We start from the raw sequence: 12856 nt of genomic DNA, 5'->3' as shown, positions 1-12856 counted from the left end.
TGTTTAATATATTCACTATTCACATAGAAAGCTAACCACCAGGTTAAAAGGCCAAGTGTCATGAGAAATGTAATGTCTTCCATTGTCAATATTTTTTAAGTTAGTTTTTTTTAATGTTTGTCTTATGCAAGTAATGCTACACTGGAATTGGGCTGCTCTGTGAGCTATTTTTGCTTTATGAAAAAACAGTAGTAGGGAAAGGGATGTTTCTAATTGACTGCTTCCAAAACTGTGATACTTGGTGATCTCTAGTAGAATTCTAGTATTTTAACATGTCTGTAATGAAATGTTTTAGAAAAATAAATGTAGCATAACTGAAACCTGAAGTTGCCTATATATTCTTATTTAGAGGTATCTATCTGTACAGCAGGCAACTTGAACTGCTCCAATACTGGAAAATTTAATGTAGCACTCAATTACTATTCTTTAGCCCAATTTAAAATAATAGATTGGGAGTGAGGTCTTAATGCAGTGTAACCTTTGGAACATTAGAAATAACCTCTTTCCCTTCTGAAATCAGTGTACAATAATGGCATCAGTCTTACTGTTTCGCAGGCAAACGTATTCTGACTGCATTTAAAATTTTTATATTTAGCAGTTGTTCAGTAGCTTGTTACCCTCTCCTGCGCTCTTAAGTTCCAAGACTGTTTACATTTTTTTGGCAATTCATAAAGTAACATTCATCACTATCTCAGTCAATATTTGCATATACTTAAGTATGTTAAATCATCGTTTCACCACTTGCAATAGATTGTGTAACTTACCCTTAAATTTCTTCTCCATGTTTGGCATTGGCATTGTTATCGTTGGACTCCTGTATTCTGATTTTTCATGATCTGGTTGATTTCTTTTTCTGCAGAGGAGGTCCTCTGTTTTCCTTATGATGCGTTTGAGTATATTTTTATTGCGATGTGTATTTGCAAGTGTGAAGTACAGGGACAGATACGATCAGGCTGACTTTATTCAAAGATGTTCTCTTTGAATAAACTCCAAAACTTTTTGGAGCCATAAATCATGTTTAATGATTAAAATTTTTTATGAACTTAATGAGCATTTCTTTAGTATGGCTTAACGGGCCATTTGTTAAGGACTGTGGACCATAGTTTCAGAATTGCTATCCTGAACCTTGATCATTTGATTTCATTTGTTACCTGTTATGAATGTAACTGGAAAAAAGTACTTTCAGAGTCTGTGTGTACACAGGGTAGGATACTTAATTGCTAGTTCCCACTGTAGTTCTGACAAATAGATATTCATATATGAACAACGACATATGCTGGGAAAGTAATTAAAATATATAGAAAAGATTCTAAGAATTAGTGCTTTGAGAAAAAAGTCATGAATTTCTAAAGCTTGTTTGTCCCTTACCTAATCTTACCTAAGGCAGAACTTACTGGCCTAAGATTTTAATTAAAAACGAAGAAAATACAGCAGTAGCCTGAATGGTATTCTTGTACTTTTGAATTAGGAAAGCAGGATTTGAGGAAGCTTTATTGTTAGGAACAATTTCTATATGAATGTACTGAAAGAAAATCAACCTTTTATTTCAGCATGTTGTTTACAGTAATCTTATGGCAAGGATTCCCAGCCACCCCTTGAAGGCTTGGATTCTCTTCCCAGCTGCCACCACCTTTTACTGTGGATATGAACACACCACTTCTGAGCCTTGTCAACTCATAATGCATAGCTTTTGAGACAGGATCTGTATCTTACATGGGTTTGAATATTCAGTCTACCACAGTAGTTATATGGAATAATATTTAGTTTGAGTCTTTATTCCTTGTGTGGCAGTTTTCTGTAAACTATTTTGTTTAACTTGTTAGTGAACACAAAAAAGTACATGTACTCAAGTGCTCTTTCTGAACATGTTACCTGTGCACAATGTTTTCTCAGGTTCCAGTAGCCAGAGCCAGCATTCTCTGGCTCATTGGTGAGTACTGTGAACGGGTTCCAAAGATTGCACCTGATGTTTTGAGAAAAACAGCCAAGAGCTTTACTAATGAAGACGACCTTGTAAAGTTGCAGATCTTAAATTTGGGCGCAAAACTCTATTTAACAAACTCAAAGCAGGTAAGCCTAAACCCAGTATTTATTTAGAGTCAGTTTTGTACAGTCTGTGTATATCACTGGTGATTTTGTTTCTCTAAGTAAGCAAAACTAATCCATATTGTATTATAAAGAAAAGCGGAACATCAGTTTTCAAGAAATGTAGCAGACTAAATAAAACAATGATTCTTTAAGTATGTGCTGGATTGGAAATATGAATGTAGGAATGAGAGTTTAAAAAGTGCTTATTTTCTTTCAGGATATCTAAAAGGAGATGCCAGCAAAAGGCCTCCTTACATCTTTCTATCAGTGCTCATCTTAAAGATAGTAGCTGTTTTCCCTTTTTTCTGTATTTGTTACTATTCAACTTTAGCTTGTGAAGAGATGTTTTTTGATCATCTCTAGCAATAAAGGTAATCTAAAAATGTCAGAGTGTAAAAAAAGAGGTGAACTTAGATCTCCAGGCTGCAGAAAAATATAGCTCTGAGAAGTGCCAGCTGCCTCTTTCTTCTTAATGACAGCACTGTGAACTTCATCACTCTCCGTCCATGGAATATAGCATCTTAACACTAACTTCTCACTATAATTCCAACTAATTACTGTAAAAGGTTATAAAATCAAAGATTTTTTTTCTAAATGTAGCAGAAGTATTTTGTCTGAGATGTATGCACTTTCTGGGCTCCTTGACCACTTAGTTTTACAGCAATTTGGACAACACAGGATCTTGCAACTCTGCAATACTGGTGTCTTCTTGTTCATTAGTAGACAACATCAACTGCAGATGTGATTTGTCTGAGACCTTATTGTGTAGGCCATGTAGGAGATACAATGACTTTTTGCACATTCAGATAAGAATGAATGCATGGCCTTTGCTTATACAGTCTAAAATGAGCAGTAAAAAAAGGTCACTTCTTTCTGTCAGAGCTCATCTTAATGAAAATGCTGACTGAGGTAAGGAAAGATTGGGTTGATTTTCTAAACTGTCTCCTTTTGGCCCATTACACAGTACTGAATTTCCATATAATTCTACAGTAATTTTTCTGCTACATATTTGGCAAAAAATTCATTGAGGAGATGATAATTTTTGTGATTGCTCTGATATGATTTTATGGAAACAAGGGCCCAGGTTAAGCCTTACCTAGATAAATACATACTAGAGAAGAGGCTTTCTTCTGGTTGTTAATATTGTTTGGTAATTATTTTTCCATTTTTCATCACTTAGGGATATAAAAAATCTTAAGAATGTGCTGCGTAAAATGGAGCTCATTTAAGAGAAAGACTTATGTAGGAAATATAATCTAATTACCTTAGCTGTTTCCTGCATATGGCAGTAAGAGTAAAAATTCCCAAGTAGTCCTAGCATGGAAATAGACATGTTAAACATGGTTTAGCACTACAGCCTTATCTTAGATATATAAAGAATCAAGGTACTGCAAGCTGATTATATCAAAGAGTACATAGCTATTTTTATCACATGATGAGAGTCACCCATGAGCCTGTTGGTGACAGGAATATTATAAAACTTTTTCAAGTGGAGATCTACCAAGAGGTAGAAAAGCCATTAAGTTCTTAAAACAGAACTAATGCCACTAGAAGATTTTAGAAATGTTGCTGGAGGATGGCTCCAAGTGTACTTTTCATATTAGCCAAACCACAATATGCAAAAAATAATAATAGATTCTAACATTGTGGAGGTAAAAGAAATTATACTACATTTATAAAATGAGCATATCCAGATAACAGGTGATACTGACATATGATATTAGATATGTTATAAAACATATCAGAATACATTGTCTTACTGTTTTATGAAGCAGTCATGGTGTGCAGATTCTGTCATATCTCACCAAATTAACATGCTTGCTCAAATAATTTTCAGCTTCTTATGGATATCCCTCTGTTCAAAAAACTGATGTGTATTCATTAGTTTTTGGTTTTTTAATTAAAATTAATTGTTTCTATTAGCTACCTCCATGTAGAAAAGCTTTGCTAATTGTTTGGTTGCATTGCTGTAAAACAAGTTAAAAAAAAAAAAAAGTGTTTTCTTGCTTCTTTCATAATAACTGTTTGTAACATATGTGGTGCTTGAAAAGAGACTTCTTGCAGAAATAGAGCATTCTTCCATATAAATTTCTTTTGTCTTCATCTTTGTTGAATGATAGGGAAAAAATATTTTAGGGGAGAAGAAGGAGGAAAACGGAAAGGATTATGGATAAAATAATCCCATTAAAGAAAATGCAGTCTTTAAGGATCAGCTCCTTATCCAATTCCATCAAGGCTCACAGAAAAATTGCTCACCATGATAGCCAGACCCCCAACTTTTTGCACTCCTATAGTAATTCACAAGCAAAAACCACAGTGTTTTATGATCCATTTTGCTGAGCTTTCTGCATGACAGCAAGGAGTCTTGTTTTGTTTCACAGAGAAGTGATGGCAAAGGCTGCAGGAGGTATCCCTCATTTAGTTTAATTCATGCTGCCTTGGAACCCTCCCTTCCAATTCCATTTAGATTGAACAGCGTAAGTCCTGCATGAGTGCAGATTACGTATGTTCTCTCTGATGCAGTTGTTTAAAATTTTATAGCCTGATACAGAAATTGCTGCCAATAAGCTGTGAAATAAACATGGGAAAGTTTTACCTTTCCCTGAGCTAAGACAGTACCTTGAGGGGAAAAAGAACCATCTTTTCACAGTATCATACTTGAGTATCAGAAAAAAGAAACAAAAAACATTTCACTGAAAGTTTTTTTTAACTATGCTTTATTATTACTCTAACCTAATATAACTAATTTATTCAAGTCTTAGGTACCATAGGGCATTTCGTTAAATGCTTGCATACATTACATTGTATGTTGTTAAAATTAAAACTTTTTTTTTTCCCCACTTACGAGAATTAATCAGTATTCAGATATTTTTAAATCTCTAGAAAAATCTTTATCTTGCACCCTCAAGGTGGAATTAATCTGAACTTTTCTTAGCAAGTTGCACATAACAAAATTGACTGGTGGGATTCTTGTACATATTTTTCCACTCACATAATTGAAACTGTGTCATTGTAACAACAGCATGATGAACAAGATACAGATGCAAGGTTGTTTCTTTTTATAAACAAAAGACAGCCTCCTTGACAGTACTTTTTTAACCCCGTCTTTATCATCCATTCTGATTTGAAATACTCAATATTTACTTCTTTATTATGGTATATTATTTTTGCTCTTTTTCCTGTTTGCTTGTATATAAAAAAGTAGCATACTTCGTTCAAATGTATCTGATGAATACAAGTCTGTTCAGCACTATTTTTTCTGGTTACACTATGTTATTTCTAAGGGAATGTCTTCCCTTTTTTTTTTTTTTTTTTTTTTTTCCAATTAACCAGATTATTAAAATTATTTAAAATGTGTTAATATTCTCAGACATTAAATTAGGAAGTCCTATTATTCTGTAAAAAGCTGTGATAATATAAGTTGCTCTCTTACATAAATAAATAAATTACTTATTTTACTGGAGGCTTTAAGCTCCAAGAAAAAAAATGGAAGAAGTCTTTTATCCTGGTTTTTAGAGGGCATCAGCAGCTTGCTTTTATGAAAAAGTAACAGCTAAATGCACTGCAAATAATTTGCAGTAATCCAGTTCAGTGATTCATGTGTCTGCTTTAATGGGTCATAATTCAGGATAAAGTAACTGAGTGCAGTCAGAGTGCAGACACTGCTTATGCCAGGGACAGTATCTCTTCATAAAACACACCTCAGCAGAAGCAGTTTGCCAGCCCCCTAATACCCTCTGATGTTTTGATGTCCTGCATATTTTTCCGATTAAGTTTTGAGTGCCATGTTTTTAGTTGTATTTCCACATTCATTATCCTCACGTAGACCCTTCAGCGGGTTTGCCATATATGATTATTTTTTTAATGATGCCTTTCTTTCCACTTCAGCAGTTTAATAATCTAGCACATGGCTGCTTCTCAGTACTCAGCATTCACCTCCCCAATACAGAAGAGGACATGTGCTTTGGCTTCAGAATTCCATTTGCAGCTTTAGAAATGCATATTCCCTGTGGAACAACATTTGTTTGACATAACCATTCATTTTTATTAGCTCTTTAAATATGTTTATCCAGAGTTATCAATAATCATAAATAACTTGTATTCTGTTCTTGTCCTGTTTTTTCTGCAGACAAAATTGCTTACCCAGTACGTATTAAATCTCGGCAAGTATGATCAAAGCTACGACATCAGAGACCGTACAAGATTTATTAGGCAGCTTATTGTTCCGAATGAGAAGAGTGGAGCTTTAAGCAAATATGCCAAAAAAATATTTCTGGCACAGAAACCTGCCCCATTGCTTGAATCTCCTTTTAAAGGTATAACTGCCAAAATCATTTGGTAAATGCTCATTGTGCAAAGGAATGTGGCAGCCTATCCTATTTCAAATATGCTCACAAATTGTGTCACTTAGAAAATACAAATGATTAATATGCAAAAATACACACTCTCCTTACTTGCTTTTCAGAAAGCAAGGTTTGCATGCACACAGAACATTTTTCTAATGACAAACCCTGACAAACTGATCCATTTCTATTCATGTGGATTTTAAATTTCATTTAAATTACAGAAGGTATGTCTTTGTGGAAACTGTTCTTCTATTTAGGAAAATAACTCCAGTCTTTTAACTGGTCGTTAGTAAAAGATTGTTAATGAAAGTATTGCAGATGTTTTATGAATCTGAAAGAAGTTGAATCTCAGTAGATTGGAGTTTTGTTATTTTTTTCCAAAATCATAGTTTTCACCATCTTTTCAGAATACCTACTATATATATTTTCAAATGAAAAGGGTCTCAGGTTATCTTAAATAAAAATGCTCTGATTTTGTGACAGTTTGCAATTTTAATTTTCAGACTTATTTAGACCCAGTTTTGAAGCTCTAAAAGGAGCTCCATTTTGAAGAAATACTATTAAAATTCTGGATGTGTTTGTGCCAAGACATGTATATGGATTGTTTAACTGTGCTGTCATTCTTAATATTCACAGTAAAGTAATTTTTAGAGAAGCTACATTTCAGAGCAACACCTCTAAACACACTGACTGATTAGCTTTTTTATTGACCATTATGGGGGAGATTATTGTAATCTATGGACTGAAATCAGTTTTTTGACCTATGAAGAGCTTCCTAGTTTATATTTATTCCATGACATTTGAGGTAATATAATGGCAATTACCTTTAGCCCTGATTAAGATTGCTCTTTGTGGTAGCACTGGTGGTGGTTGTGTGTTTCTCCCTTCCTCCCTTTCTTTTAATAGATCGGGATCATTTCCAGCTTGGCACTTTGACTCACACACTGAACAGCCGAGCCACCGGCTACCTGGAGCTGTCCGACTGGCCAGAGGTGGCGCCTGACCCCTCCGTCCGAAACGTCGATTCAGCCGAGCCGGTATGTCAGCATCACTGAGAGGAACTTCACTGGCAGGCTGTGTCATAATAGAGCATTAGCCTAAAATACAAGTATTTAAATACCCCCTGCGTGCTGTACTGAAAAACTTCAATGTGTCGGACCCTGTGATCTTAGAGGTCTTTTCCAGCTGTGACAATTGTGTGTGAACATCGGTGCTGCTTATTTCAGCTTTGAAAGAGAACATTTGGAAACCTGCACAATGCTTGCTCTTTTGTTTTCAATGAGGTATAACTAGATCAGCTGTAGGCCACTTCTGCTTCACTGGTGGATTAAATGGGCTTTCTTTGCCTTCCATCTCACTTTTGATTTCATATTATTTTTATATTAGCTGCTGCAGTATGTTAATTGCTGTTAATGATGAGTGTAGCTGGCCTGCCAGGTTAAGTAGTGAGCAGAGGTTTCTTCATGTACAAATCCAGGTCTAAACAGAAAAAAAAACAAGGCAACAGCAGGGGGGAAAAAAATTATGTTTCAAAGGGTGAAGTTTGGAATAGACGAGGGTTTATGTTTCAGATCCACTGCAGAAAGTTAGGAAAGTTTCTAGTATTAAAATGTCATCTATTACTGTCCTAGTAATTTTCTGACATTAGAGGGTTGGTCTTCTACCATTAGCTTTTTGTTACTGGACTGTAAACTCTGAGGCAGAGTCATGTTCTGTTACCAGAGTTGTGATTTATGAGTAAGGTATTAGAGTACTACTAAATGTCAGCAAAAGCTTTTGAACAGTAACAGAAATATAAATGTATCAGAATACAGTGTGCTGATAATGCTCCTGGAGGTATGTTGTTGTAACATGCATAGCCAGAAAAGCGCATGGTCCTTGTCAGGAGCCAACTTGTACATTAAATCGCACTTGAATGAGTTTCCATGTTAAATGTTAGACACAGAATAGTTAGAGAATTTTTCATGTTAAATGTTAGACACAGAATAGGTAGAGAATTTTTTTTAAAATATCAATTACTTGTAGAAGCCACTAGAACGAGCATGTCTCTCTAATATTTTTTGCCTACCTTATATACTTTTGAGAAAAAGTATTTGTGCATAAACTTCTGAAAGCCTTTAAGGGGAGAATCTGAAGACAATCAGCTCAAGACAGGGATTATAAATTATAAGGTTTGCATGAGAATGTGTGGAGGCTCCTTTGTCCATAGAAACAAAAAGCATTGCAGGAAATCAATCACATGGAGTCACATCCATCTACAACACAACAGAAAATAACTCTCTCCAATCATTTGAACCTCAAAACAAACATGAAAATCCTTTCCCCATGTTTCTTTGCAAGTGCTTTCTAGGAGAGCATGTGAGTGACATTAAGTTTGTAGTTCTAATACTATGCGTTCCTACACAATGTATGTGCGTGAAGCTTGAGTTGTTAATCTGGAATCCATGATTAAGTTGTCATTCATATCCAAAAGAATATTGGCTTTTTAAAATGCCAGTTGCTGGGTGGGGCATTACAAAGCTTTAGCATCTTTTGGTGTTTAAGAAGGCAGTGTGTCTCTAGAGCCGTGCACCATTGCAGGTTGGAGCTCTTTCACAAATTAGTCTTCCAGATCAGAGCTGTCACTGAGGCAGACAGGTATCATTCTGTTGAAATAGCCATCTACCTATTTGGTTTTTTCCTGCCTGAGTTTTATTTCTGTTTCTCTAGTAGCATAGGGGGAAATGGAAAGACAATATTCTAGCCAAATTATTGCCATGTTCAAGTGTTCTCCTGGTGGTAAGGAGACCTGATCTACTGGGTCCACATCTGTTTTGCCCTTAAAACTTGTGATAATGAAGACAGTGGTTAGCTATATTTATCTTGTTCTTGTCATAAGCTAAACTCAACTCAACTAAACTTAGAGGTAAAATTTTCAAACTTCAGAATCATTTGGCACAGAAATGTATTTATGTATTTGTTTATGGTTACTGATGCTTTTAATCTGCTTTAGCAATTCTTTTTCTCAACTCCCTGATAGACATATTACATACAGAACTTTTAGTTCTCCTAATTGTGCAAACTAAGAGAAGTTTGATAGTTTCTCTTTAGTTGCTTAAAAGGTTTTCTTTAGAAACTGCCAAATTTGGGGGGTAGTAAAACTAAGATAAAGTTGAAATTGATTTACAGGCAAAGGAATGGGCTGGAATTTTAGGTAAGACAAAGGAGAAACCTACAGAAAAGTTCTACTCTGAGTCAGAAGAGGAAGAAGATGAATCTGCTAGTACCAGTGCATCAGGTATGTATTTGGAAAGCAGTTTATCTCTTCATTGCCTGGAGAACTGTATCTTCAGAACTGGCCACTGTTTAAAAAGAATCTATAAAATAAATAAAAAAATAAAAACACAAGAGCTACATATATGATTGGGAAACCAGGGGGAAAATTTCACATTGACTGTAGCTGTGCAGTGGCTGATAATTTAACAGATATGGCTTTTGTCTTTATTGACTGAGTTAGTCCTAGTTAGTTAAAAAAGCTGGCAAAACTGTTTTCATGCTTGTTTGAGTCTAGAAAGAGTAGTGAGAGTTTGTAACTCAAAAGTAAAGGCACCTAATGTTTGCAGGAAGACTGCCTGTATACTTGGTTGTTGGGAACCATAAGTCTTGAATGTTTTTTGGTGTTCATTGCTGCTGAAGTACTGTTTTGATAGTGTGTGCTGCTGTGTTAATAAACAGCCAAACTTGTTTAACTATGTAGACTTCCATAGGGTTAATTCAGTAAATTGTGTTACAGTATTGCTCTCAGGTTCTGTGCAACATTTTTTACTGATTACAACAGGAGTGATGATGAAGAAGATAACTATAAAGCTGCCTATAAAATTGAGTGAGCAAAGATGTCCTGGTTTGAGACAGGACAACCTTTTGTCCTGGTCAAACCATGACAAAAGATTATTTTGACCAGTCTCGTACTTAATTCCAGATAAACAGTGCCCAGGGAAGGCAATTTCCAGTAGATGTTAATATTCAGATATAGTGAAGGACATGCTCCTTCAGATCCAGTCTTTAAACACAGAAAATGTTTAACATTTGAGACTTGAAACAAGTATCAGCACCTACGTGAATGGAAGAAGGGCACCTTAAAATCTGAGTGTAGAGCTGCTTCTCTCTCACACCTAAACTGAGGAAGTATGCAGAAGTACTTAGGGGTTTTATTACTGAAATTAATGACCTCTGAAGCAAGAAACAAATATATGCAGTTTAGATATATGAATATTTGGTAACTATATATAATTAGAGGATGCATAATTTATTTAAATCAATTACTGAGTCAGCATCACTGTCACTATTCAAAAACAAATGATCTAATAGGCAATGATAATCTGACAGTTAAGTGAATGTATAGACTAGAGAATTTGAAGTCATCTCCCAAGTCTTGACAGGGTTATGTAATTTTGAAGGATATACATGAAATTAAATTATTTGGCTTTCTAATTTAATAAAGTATAGTACTGTAAACTGAAGAGGACAGGTGTTTAACCAACAACATTTTGTGAACATCATGGGAAGGGTATTTTTCCTGCTTTCAACACAAGGTAAATAATGTTAAAGCTTGCAATCAGATAATACTTTCTAGAACATTGTTTTATTTTAAATAAATTTCTTAAAATGCTAATAATGTAAGATATTTAGAAGGAAAAAGAGACTTGTTTTTGTTTCAGAGAGCAAGTCTAGCAGTGAAAGTGAGAAGGAAGATAAGGAGGAACATAGCAGTGAAGAGAGTAGTGGGAATTCTTCTTCCAGTGAAGAATCATGTGACACTGAATCAGACAGCAAAGAAAGTACTGCAAAGAAAACATCTAGAGCTACTGATGAAAGGTAGATATAGATTTGTATAGCTTTGATTTTTTTTTTGTGCTACTAGCTGCTATAGCCCTCTTATGGCAAATATTCTACTATTTCTTTAATTAGTCTTTTTTGGAGGTGTGTTGGCTAAGGTGTTATGTCTCCTGTTTCAGTGTATGCAAGTAATATTCATTGTGTGAACTGGGTTCATATTTTCATTAATCAGATTACTTATGTTTAGAATTAATTTCTGACTTTAGTAAAATATTGGGTGGTTTTTTGAAAATGGATGTAACCTTGGGAGGCTGAATAAGCGATCAAACAGTTGTGTGAAACACTTAATTACCTTTTCCAGCAATTTTGCTGAGAGCTAAAATTAAGTCCTTCAACACTTTGCCATTATGTAACTAAGACAATTGATTTTTCTAAATAATGTTACATTAAAAAGATTATGATCCAAATATTAGAGGCAAGGGCTGTGAAGAGTAACGATCATAAGATATTTAAGCGTTAGCGCTTTTTAAGATTGCCCATTATCAACAGCATTATCATGTATTAAAGTATCATTAAAATTTTGAGTAATTGGGGCTAATACCTTGGATTGTATGAATCTGTTTCTTCCAGTACTGTCAGCAAGTGGCCTCTGCAGACATGATCACCCTTTACTCTGTAGTCTGCTGCCAGCTCACTTGATGAGTTTGCAGCTCAGCTCAGTCGTGGCTGACAGCGCTGATTGGGGCGCACTACGCACTCTGCTCCTTTTATTACAGACAGTAATTAAAGCAGCTCGCCTTGCCACTTCCATAACAAACACAGCATAATGCCCTAATTATGACTTTATTAATTTAAGTCAGGATTTAATGATTTTAAAAGTGATTTATATTGGTTTTCCTGTTCAGAACAAATGAAATCTGTAGGTTAAATTAATACAGGCTTTTCATCATCACAAAGTTAAAAAGCTAGTTACCAGTAAATTCTTTTCATTAGAATAACATCTGAAATTTTAAGCAGTAAAGTAAACAATGATTACCCATCAAAACTGGCTGTACAGTAAAATACAATATAATGTACAATAAAGTAACATCTCTAGACTTCAAATCTAGCTTTAAAGATAAACTAAAGTAAAACGCTGAAGAGCAGCTTACTTGGTTTGTATAATGGGTTCACAGGACCATACTCATTGATTCAGCTAAAGCTTCTCTTCAATAGCAAGGGAGAAAATGTAGATCATTTCATCAGTACCTGTGTTATACATCGTCAGGAAGAAAAGTAAACCAATATATGCTAGTAATTTTTTACATTTAGCCTCTTGACCTCAAAAAAGTTTTCGAAGGTTGTCATATTGAAATATAGTTGTGAAAGTACCTATTTTTTTCACCATGATTTTGACAGTCAGGCTATATTAGGCTTACTTTTGTGGAGTGTTGGCTTGTTTCATTTTTAGCTTTGCAAGCTTCAAGTTTACTGCTTTCAGAAGAAAATGCCTTTCACTACAATTCTGGGGGTTGGCTTCAATTTCAGTTACATGGGTAGACATTATTAGCGTAGCTTAAATGTTAATATGGATTTTTAATAATTTTGATTAAATTTGATTTTGGCAA

The 12856-nt window shown here is 34.8% G+C and overlaps 1 protein-coding gene across 2 annotated transcripts in view; it reads left to right on the top strand.

Annotated features, from left to right (window-relative positions):
* Positions 1–12856, top strand: part of AP3B1 (adaptor related protein complex 3 subunit beta 1) — a 158222-nt gene that overhangs the window by 89049 nt on the left and 56317 nt on the right. For both annotated transcript variants that reach the window (XM_030467696.1, XM_030467697.1), the window contains exons 15-19: positions 1894–2070; positions 6218–6404; positions 7341–7471; positions 9603–9711; positions 11132–11288. In XM_030467696.1, the coding sequence (XP_030323556.1) occupies positions 1894–2070; positions 6218–6404; positions 7341–7471; positions 9603–9711; positions 11132–11288 (761 nt within the window). The remainder of the gene's footprint in view (positions 1–1893; positions 2071–6217; positions 6405–7340; positions 7472–9602; positions 9712–11131; positions 11289–12856) is intronic.

The sequence above is a fragment of the Calypte anna genome, chromosome Z (genome assembly GCF_003957555.1).
Source record: "Calypte anna isolate BGI_N300 chromosome Z, bCalAnn1_v1.p, whole genome shotgun sequence".
Taxonomy (NCBI): Eukaryota; Metazoa; Chordata; class Aves; order Apodiformes; family Trochilidae; genus Calypte; species Calypte anna.
This window is presented reverse-complemented; position numbering and strand designations above follow the sequence as displayed.